Source organism: Tympanuchus pallidicinctus, unplaced genomic scaffold (genome assembly GCF_026119805.1).
Source record: "Tympanuchus pallidicinctus isolate F22 unplaced genomic scaffold, pur_lepc_1.0 scaffold3, whole genome shotgun sequence".
Taxonomy (NCBI): Eukaryota; Metazoa; Chordata; class Aves; order Galliformes; family Phasianidae; genus Tympanuchus; species Tympanuchus pallidicinctus.
The window spans coordinates 40,183,740-40,197,928 of NW_026294747.1; the positions used below are offsets into that span (position 1 = coordinate 40,183,740).

The following is a 14,189-nucleotide window of genomic DNA, read 5'->3' on the forward strand; positions in this document are numbered from 1 at the left end:
AGAAGATTCTTTTCCATGTGTTACCTTAGCTTGACTAGAATTGACTCCTAGACCAGATGCATACAGAAATCCAAGGGCCTAGAAATAAAATGAAGATAGTCAGCAAATCCCATGGAAATTCCAGGATTACGTATTCCTGGAATACATAATTATAAAGGAATCATACAACAACTCAAAGTCGGAAAGAATATGCTATTCTCTACCTTCACTTGGTACTTTCTTTATCTAGGCCCTTCCTTTCTTATTTTACAATATCAAGTTCCTAAGTTGTTCAGTTGTTTAAGAAACTTGAGAAACTACCATACATGCAATTCATCAGAATTCATCCTAAGATAACAAACAAAAGGTCAGAATTGCTACATACATGTAGGGAATACAGATACAATAGCAGTTAGAGTAACAAAAATTGTTTGGCTACATTTTTCCAAGTTACTTTTATTTTTTAAGTTTAGTTAAGTACTACTGTATCTATTCTAACACCTGTTACAGCTGTGTGACTCAGTAGAGAAACTAGTAGCATAGAAGATACAGCGCACATAAACCGTTCTAGGCAGCTCTCAAAGTGTAGAGAAACACTTAATGCAGATAGTACTGTGTAGTTAACAGAATACGTAAATAAGAGGGCTGTGGAGGTCACCAGGCGTAATAGGATCTGCAGGGGCCCCTTGTGTGGTTAATGGAATACATAAAAGGGGGGCTGTGGAGGTCACAAGGCTCTGCGTGGGCCCCTTGACTCTTGAGAAACCATAGTGAGACATGGCAAGACAAGACATGCCACACGTCTATTGGGTATGGTAGAGATAATCGTAGCAAAGGTGATTGGTAACACTGTGATATAGGGAGAGCTATAACAAGAGTGTGTTTCTTACAATAAACTGCGTTTTGTCACTCATCATTTTGGTGTGCTGAATAGCAAACAAATGGATCAGGCCCAGTGCGGGACTGACTTGGTCAGGCGTTGGGCCTGAGGCTGTCAGGTCACTGGGGGCCGGGCGGACCACAACTTAAGTCTCCGTGAGAAACGGCGACAGTACTGAATTCCAGACTGATAAAAATTGTCATCTTTATTGATATTAAATCTCTAGAAAAAAAAATACTCTCGCTTTTTAAGGCAAATCAGTGCTCGAACACTAAGTGGGGAATAGGATTTTAAAGACAAAGAATGAAGAGAAACCGGTCAACTCCAAAAGAAGTTGATGCTTCTGAAACAGAGAATGAAGTATATGCAAACACTGATGTACACAAATTGACAATAGCCACAATTTTCAACACAATGAACAAGTACCACAGAATTGTTTCCATTGAAAAGGGGCCCTTAAAGTCATCTAGACCAACTCTCTTGCAATGAGCAGGGATACCTACAGCTAGATCAGTTAGCTCCTGGTAACAACCAGAACAAGTTGTTTCACATCACATTTTCAAACAAAGTGCTGTGTCTACTACCTTTTTTTAAATCTAGGTAACAGATGACATTCATTGTTCTTTCCTCAAGAATGAGATGAAAACAATCTATAAAACCCATTTAAAACAAGTACAATCTATAGATCTAAGTGACTTATAAACCTGTGGAGTTTTTGCAGTATTTAAGAATTCATATACCATTTGTCCTTTAGGAGAACCTTCTTCTGTTAGTTTTTCAAATAGCTCTTTAGATGACTGTATGTTCTGCTTCAAGTAATCCCCAAACAACAGTGCATAAGACACTTTCTCCATGGCCTTGGTATGATTCATGTCAGCTGCCTTCAGAAGATATTGATATGCTCTTAAAAGAAAACAATTTTAGTCACTTCAAAGCAAAACAGATTCCATTCCTAAACCTGTAAAATTCACATTCTTGTATGAACAATTTCAAGCAACGTGCTGAATATTTACAAGGACCATTTCTGTAATAACCTCAGAGAATATAGCAGATTAAAATAAGCCTGAAAACTACTTTGGAGTCTTTGATTTGATGAGTACAAAATTATTCAGATGAAAATACAAAATATTTGGTCCAAGACAACTGCACACATGACAAGTCATGTGATAAAACAGTCATGCTAGCTGTAACAAAGTTCTCTGTTTTAAAATCTGATACTATTTAATCAAATGCTAACAGGTACTAGCTGTCTTTATCTTTGCCAAGGTGTGATGGACAATCTCTAAGTGTAGCTCAGCTTTTTGAGGTCAGAATAAGCTGCCTTGTCTCCATCGACAAATTTAACGCAGTAATCATTCTCACATAATAATCAGTACCCTGAAGTCACCACTTCCTGATGAAGTTGCCAAAATAAGTACCAGGCAATTCTAAACTTAACTTCTTAACTTAGCTATTATTACAGTAAACTGAAAACTACCTCACCAACAAGTGGTTGTATTACAGGGCAGAAAGTAAAAATACCAGAAAGAACAGAACATCTCCTTCTATTCTTTTTTGGTTTCTTCTACAAACATTACTCTAGCTCACAAAAACCTAATTATTAGAGCTTTAGTAATTTGTGAATAAGATTAACATTTCCCTGAAGATTGAACAGAGCAGGACAAGAAAAGCTCTTCTTCACCAACCCAGTATTTGAAAACGAATGAAAACCATAACAAGAAACATTTGAAAAAGGATCTAGTAACAGTGACCTATCAACTACTTGTATCACACACTCTCCTCTCAGGCAGGTCTCACATTCAAACTGTAGCTAGAAAACTGCAGCACCACCTTGCATTAAGCCAACACTTGGAAGACACTGATTCAGAAATTTATTTTCAGTACCATCACTGCCTAACTTGTTGATAAGTCCCATTAAGCAGGAAAATACCAAGGCATCTAATTTATGTTAATTCATAAACATAAATGACTGGCCAGCTACATAGTCATTATCTTGTAGAGATGGAAGGTGTAGACTTACTCTTTCTTCTGAGCCTTTTTTGTGCTTTCATTAAGGATTTTCATTCCAGTCTGATAAATATCCTCAGCTTCTTGCATCTGCCTCCTCTTATTGGACTGCTCTTCAGCTTTTAAAAGCAAAATAAATAACCCAAAACATTAAGATCTGCAATTACACATCTTAAGACTGGTCTCTCAAAATTCCTACTTGTTTTAAGGGTAAATAGAGTTTAAGGAGTATTTTTGAAGACCAATAAACAACCCTGAGTGACTACCAGGCAAAGGAAACGTTGAGCATCTTCAAAGATACCATCTCATGTGATCTCTGTCATGAGTTTGCTGTTAAATTATTCCTTTCCTTGCTCAAAAGCAAGCTGTGCATGGAAGAAAGGTTCCTCCTTCAGGAGGATGCTTTCTAGAAAAAGCTTGCTTGCATACAAGAAAATCAGCAAGCATAATGGGGAACACTGTCAAATCTCCATACTTCCACAGCTTCAGAAAGCGAGTTTTACAGATTCCCCCACTGCAAGATTTCCCAAAAGCTTTAAAAACTGCATTTGCACTATAATTCTTCCCCAGTATTTCCCATCATGAGAACTTTGCCTTTCTCATTTCTTACACGAGATGGCCATTAATACACAATAAGGACTTCTAGATCTTGTAGTAAAGAGCATAAGGATATATGAAAACACTGAATTAAGAAAGTATTATTTGAACAAAAATAAAAAACACCAGCTTGCTTACTTTCACAGAAGCCCCACTTTTGATCTTTCTTGTAATCATAGGTTGTTGCACACCAAAGCCTGCCATCTTCCCTCCCATCTGCAGTACACTCTGCATATTCCTTCTCCATAAACAAAAAGGGGAAGTGGCAAGGTTCACCATCTGCAGTGCCTCCAATAGCTGTCAAAACTGAAAATACATACCCAGAAATAACTTTAATTTATAGAATAAAGAGAAGCAGCTGTCTATCATACCAACATAGGAGACATACCAACATAATTCCTACATATTAACTTTTATGAAGTCAAAATTGTATTTAATCAATTTTTGAATCAAAGATTCTAACTTACAAAAGCATGTAAAAACAGTTACTTTCCCAAATAACACTTTAAAATATTAATCTTATTTTCAATTATGAAATGGAACAGCAGGTATCTTATTTTTAATTTCTCAGCAAATGCATTAGAATATAACAATTGTAAGGAAAGACTTCCATGAAAAATTGCACTTTTTTTTTTTTTTTTTTTTTTTTTTTACATAAATACACTGAAAACATTTTTTCACTTCACCAGTTTAAGTTGCATTCAAAATTACTTTTAGTGGTGTTACTTTTCATGCACTCACTACACTATCAAAGGTTAGCAATTCCACTGCACTATTTTTAGGTAATGTCAATCCTCTATGAAGACTATGAACTATCTTCATTTTTTGAACATGAAATTATTTCAGTCAGCCTTTTATGAAGTTCTGTTTCAGTATGCTGAATTCAGCAGTTGGCTTGAGCTTCATTTGAACACATTTGCAAAGATCTGCAATTGATAATGTCAACTAGACTGCTTTTTAAAGGTAAAGTTTCTACCTCTCGTGGCTGTATGGAAAGTTTGTGTTTTTTTTCTCTCTCTAGAGAACTACACTTGCAAGGCCAAAAGATCACACTAGTTTATTATTATTAATAGGAAAAATCCCCAGAAATAGATCACTTGTTCAAATTGCATTTCCTAAGTTGATTCCTTGGCAGATGCCCCTAGGCAATTTAAATAACACGAGGAAAAGTGTTATCAAACATGCATTAAATGTGTCTTGATGGAAGTAGGTTTGAAACATTTTAGATGTCAGTTAGCTATTGCATAATGCACAACCTCACGCTAAGAGCTCATGACAGAACTTCATTATGAAGATACTTTATACCACATGAAATCCAAATACATATTTATAAGTATTCAGGAATTTTAAATACATTGTGTTACTCTAAGATTCCTACAAATTAGAAGGGAAATATGGCAGGAATTGACAGCTCCGTATCAACTGATTGTTACAGTTGGTGGAAAACTGTCCAAAAAGGATAAATAACCAAAAGATACTACATTCTTATTTTTCTCTTCACAGATGGGAAGAGAAATCCAACTTCTTTCTCAAAAGAAATGTCTTAATAGCACTTATTCTAAGATTCCAAAGATGGAATTTTTCTCTGCTCACTGACCTGCAAAATACACATGGAAAGTTTAAAAGTATTTTGCACGCAGTCCCATCACCATGCATATGAGTGAATATATCTTTAGAAAAGCTTTAATCTCTCGTAATGCAGTCCTGTCTCTGATAGCTCGTTCAAGAGATGTAATGTGTCTGAGGCAGATTCCTGCCCCACTCAGTTAAAAATCTCCTCAGTGAAGCTTTCCTTTAACAGTCTTCTCCCTCCCAGAATACAGGCACTTTTCTGTCAGAACTGCATTTTGTATACAGAAAGTAATCCTTCTATCCACATCACTAGCTTATTTCATAACAAGTTCAAAAGAACTGGACAGGACGTTCAAACTTACAGTTTTTAAATCATGTTCAGTACTTCAACAAGAACAGTTAAAAATCTTAGATGCAAGCAATACCCAGGGACAAGCCATCTAGTCACATAATTCTGAGGTAGGAAGTAACTCATTTTGAAACAGATTGAGTAAATGAAGTATTTAGTTCATTAGTGCCACAAAACTATTAAGTAGAGTTTAATATACTTCTCCTTACAACACTACATCTCTCAAAAGCAGTATTCAATCCTATCAGTAACTTTTTCTTTTTTTTAATACAGACTATACACTAGTTCTGCATTAAGAAGGTACATTAGAAAATACTCGAAGTTAATATATTAACAACTAAAAATAACTAGTGTGATCCTATTCATTATTCCTGTTTTCTTTTGATATTCAAACCAGGAGCTGAGAAGATAGACACCATTAGTATTACCGTGTAGCTACTCTTTTTAGCAAAATTGAAGATTAAATTTTTATGGACAAAATGAAAAGGAAAATTCTTTGCTATACAAAGTCTAGAGTACTCAACTGTATCACGTAGGTACCATTCACTACTAACTGAAAGTCAAAAATAATAATTTTATATAATCATACTTATATTATTTATACTTATAAATGTATATAATATTAAACTCATATTATTGTTAGCAAGATACAAACAAACAGAAAACCCAGAACACTAGAATTTAGAGATGTTAGACACAAGGTTTTACTTGTATTTGAAAATTTACTGAAGTTTACAAGCAATTTAGTTGCTGCCCTAAGGCACTTACAGGAAACTTGTTTTTATATCAAGGTTTGTTCCTTCTTTATCAACCTACTCTCCAGACACATGGTCAGCAGACTGCAACACTGATGCAATTTCTCTTTCTATGGTTTCTACACACACAGTAATATACATGTACTTGAGTCCTATATGAAGAATTCAGTGCTTTATTGATTTGATATTACAATCTTTTCAAAAAGATGGTAGTAATAAGACCAAAGAAAACTCAAATGAATCTAAAAATACACACTGAGAGCTTCTTGCAAATAAAAGGATACCAATTACCATTCTGGTAAATTCTGGAAAAGTAAGGATGCTTGTCAGCTGATGAGTTAAAAATGACTATTTGTGTTTATTTACATCTCAGTTATGCAGAGTGTTTTCTCTTGCGACTAGTTTATAACCTTGCAAGCAGTTACCTGGACTCTGTATTTCTGCATCTTCCAAATCCTTATTTAATAGGTCAGACATGTCTAGAGAGTTCAACTCTTCCAGAGAATTCTCTTTTTCTTCCTCTTGACTGTGGAAGTTCTCTTCATCCTCAGGCTGAGAGCCTGACTTCCCTGATTCAAGAAAGATCTGACCTGCTACCACTCGAGTTCCTGCAGAATGGTCCTTTACCTGGTCCTCTGCAGGTAAAGCCTGAAAGAAAGCAGCCACATCATTCAGAAGATTAGAAACCAAAGAAAGAAGTTGCAAAAAAAATGAATACATATATTAATTTAAAAAGATATGCTGTCATGATTTTCATCTGGGTTCCAATTAGTATAGTACATTTAAAGAGGATTAGCAGAAATAAATTGAGCTATTAGCTCTCACTGACTCCATCCTATTTCCATGAAAAGAACACTTTTCAAGATACAGAAGATTAATTCTTTCATCACACAGAAGTAGTCAATGAAACAGTGAGAGCTAAAGAATTCTTGAAAACAACAATTGAATCATAGCTCGGCATGTCAGACCCTTGTTCTTACTCCACAAGAAAAAAAACAGAATGACTAGAAACTTTTCTCACCTCTGACTCCAGAGATTCATCTTGATTCCCTTCTTCATCTATAAGAGAGATTACAAGTCATTACATGTTTTCCATAATGTTTTATTTTTGAATAACAGCTAAAGTTTTGTTTTGATTTTGTCGTATTTTACCACTGTTTTGAAATACTCTAGTGTATAAAGTTGAGTAATGCAAGTAATACACTTCAAAATAGACCCTGTCATCAAGTGTTGTCAGGAGGAATCAAAAGTCTCACATCTGAACTTTAAATCCTGTAGCTTTTCTAATATTGGCATAATACAACTGTATCCAATATTAGAAAAGCTAAAGGATTTATTATTACTGTAACTCAAATTAATCTTCTACATTAACATGCAGTCTGAATTCTTCCAGTTCAGCTAAACTGCTTGAAAAGGTACACAGAAAGTGCAAATAACTCAAGTAATCAGAGGATTTGAGTCACCATATCAGCTTTAGTATAAACAGCTTCAAGATTAACCAGAAAGTGATATTAGCACCATCTCACTGATAATTAAACAGTACTTTGCATAGAAGAATCATAAATCCTTGTGCCTGACCAGCATATTCAAACTTCAGGCAGAAGTTTCTCTTTAGAACTATGAGAAATTACTTGAGATATTGTTTAAGAGCTGTAATCTTAGATTAACTGTCATCTTTCTCACCTGAATGGGTTATTACAGGCTAACCAGTTAGAAAGATGGGGAAGAGAAGCTGAAGATAAGAAATGTCATTAGGCAGAGATCCACTAAAATGCAAAAGGAAAGGAGGTGAAAACGAGGCAGCAGATCATCTGAAAAGTTTGTTATGACGCTTTCATCACTGTTTTGCAGAGCTGTGTAAGTGATTCAAAGGACTACTCATTGTACTTCAGACAACTTGACTTACACTACCATTCATCTCAATCAAAAGCCTCAAATGTGACAGCTGAAATGTGACTCTTACCAGATCTGACAACATTATCAGCATCTGACACCACCTCATCTAGGTGAAATGAAAGAAAATGCTATAGGTTTCCCTTCCGCCAGTACAGAATTCAAATCAAAATAAAAACCTTGAAGTCTAAACAAACACGCCACCAACTCCTATTACATATAAGAATTCCACTCCACTCCCCATGAATTGGGGTTTATAATGCTATCTGAGCACAACCAACACAAGCTAGAGCTCATTAAATGTTTGCTCTTCAACCCTGAAAGTAAATCACCTGTTTCATTTCTATTGCATCACTGAAATTCTCTCTGAAGGAGCCAGCTTTGTTATTGGAAACCTGCACCTGAATAATTGGTTCTAAGACCGGTTTAAAACAACAAGTCTGGTTTAACTGTTTGTGGGTCATGGCAAAGTAGATGAGGTTGCAGAGATTACTGGCTATATGACTAGAAATAACTGAGATTAATGTTAATTCCAGAGGACTGATGACTAATATGCACCCTCTATTTACAGAAGTGTCTACTTCCAAGAAGCAGTTGAGAAAACTTCTGACAGAATTAGTGGCAGGTCACAGTTGGATCTCAGAACAGCTTATTGGTCAAGGTTCAACTCCTGAATAAAGTCACGGACGATATATTTGTGCACCTGCTTCAGAGATTAAAGCTGATAGATTCATTTGTTTTTCCATGCACAAACGCTAAAGAAAAGGTAATAGACTTTTTTTTTTTTTAAAAAAAAAAAGTTGAGTCTCTTATCAAGGGTGCCTATCTCTATAAAGAGCTTCTGGAAAACAAAACAAGAAAATGAATCCTACTTTTTTTCTTTTTTTTAAAACAAACAAGAAGGATACTAAGAAGTACTGAAAGGAAAGAGTAAGCAGAAGGATTTGTGCCTGAAACAGGCAGCTGGTGAAATTCACAAGTTTCTTACAAACCTTGCAGTATTACAGACACAGCTGGGTGTTCACATGCCCAGCCAGGATTCTGGGGCAGCTAAGTACCTGCTTCAATTATCTACTACTTCATATATAGCTAAGATCAGCTTCAAATAACAGCATTTATTTTACTCCAAATAGAAAAACCTCTGTTCAGTTAGCTTATTTAAATACAGCAGAAGTATTCCAGCTGTAGTACTAGCTGAGGTTTATAAGAACTACCACTTTCAGGAAAGTATTTCAGGAAAGAGGGGGTAGAAATAGTGGGAATCAGGTGGTGCTGTTCAGATAACATTATTAGGTTGAAGAAGCCCAGCAGTTCCAATGTTTTGCTATATTCAAGAACAAATCAACTATAACGCTAAAGATCTGCTGCTACCAGACAACTAACACTTGTTTTAACATTAGAACGCTTGCTCACCTTTGGGAAACAAACCAAAATTCAGTAACTGGAAGCTGTAGACAATCTCTCAGAGTTTTAACAAACATTCTAATTGATGACTGACAGTTGGTGTCCAGAGAAGGGCAACGAAACTGGTGAGGGGTCTGGAGCACAAGTCTTATGAGGAGCGGCTGAGGGAGCTGGGATTGTTTAGTCTGGAGAAGAGGAGGCTCAGGGCAGACCTCACTGCACTCTACAACTTCCTGAAGGGAGGCTGTGATGAAAAAGGGTCTGGCCTCTTCTCCCAGGCAAATAGTAGGACCCGAGGAAATGGCCAGAAGTTGTACTAGAGGAGGTTTAGGTTGAACATTAGGAGAAACTTTTTCTTTCATAGGGTGGTCAGGCACTGGAATGGCTGCCCAGGGAAGTGGTGGAATTGCCGTCCCTGGCAGTGTTCAAGAGGTGCCTGGACGAGGAGCTATGAGATATGGTTTAGTAGCTTGTGGTACTGGGAATGGGAGGGTGGTTGGACTAGATGATCTTGCAGGTCATTTCCAACCTTGTGATTCTATGATTCTTACAGTATTGGCTACACTTTTCAAGTTTCAAACACTATCACAGCAAAGCAACAAGTGAAATTTAGTATGCTCTACACTTTGTACACAGTAGGGGTGCAAAGACATGTCTCTGTAGTGCAGGAAGAAAGTATTTCTTGGACCATTAATAAAGCATAAAATGAGATACCATTTACTTGATCTTTGTCATTTTTTTTTTCATTTCTATTTTGTGTACATAATGCATTAACAGAGTAGGACATACATGTATATTTATCTTAAACATTGAGCATGGAAATTCTTTTTAATATGCACATCAGAATTTTGATGACTGCTGTTCTTGAGATCATCTGTGGTATTTTTACTTCTTTGAACATTCTTTTTGTGCCAGTGACTAGTCAGATGATGAAACAGAATGCAAGCCCTGTTTATCCCAATTTTGTAGAAACAAAGGAAACCTAAAGTCACCCATGACTACTGCTTATCAAATTTGGACCTGTTGGAGCACATCCAGAAAAGGGCCACAAAAATGGTCCAAGGGATGGAACATCTCCCCTAGGAGGACAGGCTGAATGAGCTGGGGCTGTTCAGCCTGGAGAAGAGAAGATTCCAGGGAATCTGATAGTGGCCTTTCAGTATTTAAAAGAGGGCTATAAGAATGAAGAGGACAAACTCTTCAGCAAGGTCTGTTTTGATAGGGCAAGGGAAATGGTTTCAAACTAGAAGAGGGAAGATTTAGACTGGGTATAAGGAAAAAGTTTTTTTTTTACAAAAAGAGTAGTAAAGCACAGGAACAGGATGCCCAGAGAGGTGGTGGATGCTCAGTCCTTGGAGAAATTCAAGGTCAGATTGGATAGGGGACTCTGAGCCACCCAATATAGCTGTAGGTGTCCCCAAGAGATACCCCTAGGGGAGCTGGAATAAATGACTTTTAAAGTTCCCTTCCAACTCAAAAATCCATAACTCTGTAATTCTATAAAAAACTTTCAACTGTTGAATTCAGAAAAGAAATGGCCAACAGAGCCACTTCAGCATAGATCCTATTCCTATTACATGAACTTCGAAAACTTGCAATGAGTTAAGCAAAATCCTTAAGCAGCATCTATTCAGCAAGACTAGTTTCAAATTATCCCTTCAAATTATCTAAGTAAATTATTCCCAGTTACAATCTTTGTAGTGCCCTTATTTTAGGGCAACTACAAGATGAAGATAATGGTCAACTCTCATACTGAATACAAATCTTTTTTCCAGTCTCCTTGCAATTGCTGCTAGTTGTTTACAGCCCTCTGTAGAAAATGAGACTTTTAATAAGGCAAAAGTTTAGGAATGTATTCCAGTTAGGAAAAAAAAAAACAAAAAAACCTTGCGAGGGACAGGAAAAGCCATTAAACCCTGATGTTTATGAGAACTAATATAAATACATACCTGTATTCATCTGTCCTACCAGTTAATAAAACAGTACCAGTACAAAAAAAGTTATGCTTATCACTAATGCTAGCAAAGAAGGTACAGGATAGCCAGAGCAAGAATTGCTTCCTCTCTTCAGGCAAAGCAAAAGAACTTCTATCTCTTTATTCCCATGAGCAAGGGAAAATATCTAGAATCAAAAAATATCCACAATCAGAAACAAATAAGATTATGTTCCCCCAAAACTGTTAATGAAGCAGAAGCAGCAGAAGGCCGCTGCAGCTACAAGCAGTAGCAGATCACTATCTTTCACCAGAACAAAAGTAGCTTCTATTTTCATCTGCTTTTGCCCATGCCCCCATAGATGCCTTAGTATTCTTCCCCTAGACCCAACCTCAAATTTCTTCATAATCTGTACTAACATTATGTCTTAAATTAAGAAGCACTCCTTTCTCTTGATGAGTTTTCTTGCAAGAAATCTTCAGGAAATTGCTTGAAGCAGACTATGAGCACAGTTAGGATTTAAATATATAGCTAATTGCCTGACTAAGAAAAGTCCTTATTAAAAGTGTCTTCCAAAGTTCAGACATAACAGTTGAACCATTTTTATTTAACCTTTTAAAAATCCCTCCCTCTAATATACTCTGGTTCCAGGTAACAGTTTCCTGACATAAGGGAACGATCAAGTATTTAAAGAAGCATTTAACACAGTAGGTAGGCGTGTAACAGACTGTACAAGACACAGACTTACTGTTACTGAAGGAAAGCAAGGCACCTAAAAAGTCATTATTACTTCTTTCTCCTTCAGAAAATAGAGGAAATAGGAGCAAGACAGATTATTATCCCTCCCTCCTCCCCCCCCATTGTAATCCAATATCCTTCCCTAATTCGGGATATTAATGAAAAATTTTATATCACAGGAATAATTTAATTTTGGCAACAACATCCTTAACTGTCAGGCAATGTACTATGGTTTGACTTGGGCCTATTAATCCAATTGACTGTAAATATACAGGGTTTTTTTTTTGAGATTAATTTAATCTATGAGAACCTCATATTCACAGAGCTATAGGATGATGGAAAAGCAGTCCAGCCAGAAGACCTGCATTCTGCACGCTACTACAGCCACAGAGGTGCCATTAAGCAGCCCCTAATTTTGACAGAACTTCCACAAAACAACAGATGGCTCGTTTAAAGTGAATTATCTCAGCTTTACCTTTTATATCAGTGCAAACACAGCATTCACACATGGTACGCCTCCCTTCTAGCTTCACAGTCCTTGTACTTGCCTTTTCCATGCCATGGGACATGTTGAGCTGGCTTATAACATTACGCACTAAGCTCTATAACTACAGTTGATATTCAGTCTGAGCTCCAACAATGGAACTTACCTTTAGGTTGCTATCACACACATGAAAAATAAATCTCAGACTAATGAACTTACCTCTAGAAAAAAGGTTGACTTTCTTGAGATATCAGTCTGTAAGCATACCCTGAGTAGCAAAAGCTGTACATTCAAGTTCTCAAAGACTTTAAAGACTCTCTATATGAATAAAGGCATTGCATGTTTCTTCTCCTCTGCTCCTTTGGTTCCAAGGGAGTGGGAAACAGGAGCCCAGGAAGGGAAGAAGGATGACAGCAAACACAAAGCACACAAATGGAAGCAGCATCCCAACAGAAACAGCAAAGGGTATTACAGTGACACAGTGTACGCTCCAGTAGTGCTACGTATCTATCTGTGGGAGAAAGTTCAACTGGTAATGCCAACATCAGCGCTATTGGCGCATCGGCTATGAGATCCATATTAGGGAGAAAAAAGCATTTTGCGTTAAACCAAAACACACTAAGTTGCACTGAACAGACTCCTGCCGTGCCACCAGAACGAGCCAGACTGTGCAAGGCACAAACCCTTCAGCTCCTGAGGGATCCCAGAGGAAAAAAGGCCCGCCCCACTAAAGGCCTATGTCGGCCCAGTCTGGCCCAGCTCCGCTCCCCACCCCGCGGTCACACAACTACCAGATGCCCAGCTCCCACAACACCCTGCTGAGGCCGAAGCAGCTCCCACCCTAACCCGGCACCCAAGGGCTCCTGGCTCCCCCACACCTCAGAGCCCAGCCGGCAGCCCCAGCAGCAGGCCCCTAGAAACGAGACCGCACAGGTTGCAGCCCGGCGCGTCGTAGAAAGGCAGCAGCCACACACTCACCAGCCGCCGCCAACCCCGCGGCCCGCAGAACCGCGACGCACAGCAGCAGCGCGAGACGCGCCCGCCGCCCCATCCCGCCGGCCTCCGTTGCGCCGCCGCCGTCGCCAGACCCCGAGCCCGGCTCCTTCGCCCCACCCACCGCCCCAGCACCACCAATCAGCTCTCAGCACTGACGAATAAAAGCTGACCGCTGAAGGCAGCGTACGCAAGCCGCCAGGAAACGACTTTCCTCTCTACATGGCCCACGCTGATTGGCCAGGGTAGGCGCTGACTGTCACGCCCTCTGGTTGGCCAATGGGATCGGAGTAGGAAATAATGGTGGAACCATATCGGCCGCGCGAGAGCGCCCTGCCCAAGCGACACCTCTGATTGGGGCGTGCCCGTTCCTACAAGGCCCACAATGCCTCGCAGAGGTCACTCCGCCTTCACTACGGAGCGCGAGGCATCGCGGCGCTATTGGACTACATTACCCACAGTCCCCCGCGCCGAACTGCGCAAGGAGCCGCAGGGCAGCCGTGTCTGAGGAAGAGGGCGGGAGCGGCAAAGCTGTTTGTGCTGGGGCAGTGGTGCACGCAGGCTGGGCGCGTGCTGCCCCTCAGCTAACCTGGCACTCGGCATC

General features: G+C 38.7%; 1 protein-coding gene across 1 annotated transcript in view; it reads right to left on the minus strand.

Moving 5' to 3' along the window:
* SEL1L (SEL1L adaptor subunit of ERAD E3 ubiquitin ligase) overlaps positions 1 to 13,707 on the minus strand; it is a 31,263-nt gene extending 17,556 nt beyond the window's left edge. The window contains exons 1-7 of the mRNA XM_052693491.1: positions 13,571 to 13,707; positions 7,161 to 7,198; positions 6,565 to 6,787; positions 3,602 to 3,769; positions 2,880 to 2,985; positions 1,600 to 1,762; positions 25 to 78 (exon numbers count right to left, since the gene is read on the minus strand). Of these exons, the coding sequence (XP_052549451.1) occupies positions 25 to 78; positions 1,600 to 1,762; positions 2,880 to 2,985; positions 3,602 to 3,769; positions 6,565 to 6,787; positions 7,161 to 7,198; positions 13,571 to 13,643 (825 nt within the window). The 5' untranslated portion in view covers positions 13,644 to 13,707. The remainder of the gene's footprint in view (positions 1 to 24; positions 79 to 1,599; positions 1,763 to 2,879; positions 2,986 to 3,601; positions 3,770 to 6,564; positions 6,788 to 7,160; positions 7,199 to 13,570) is intronic.
* Positions 13,708 to 14,189: the final 482 nt, after the last annotated feature.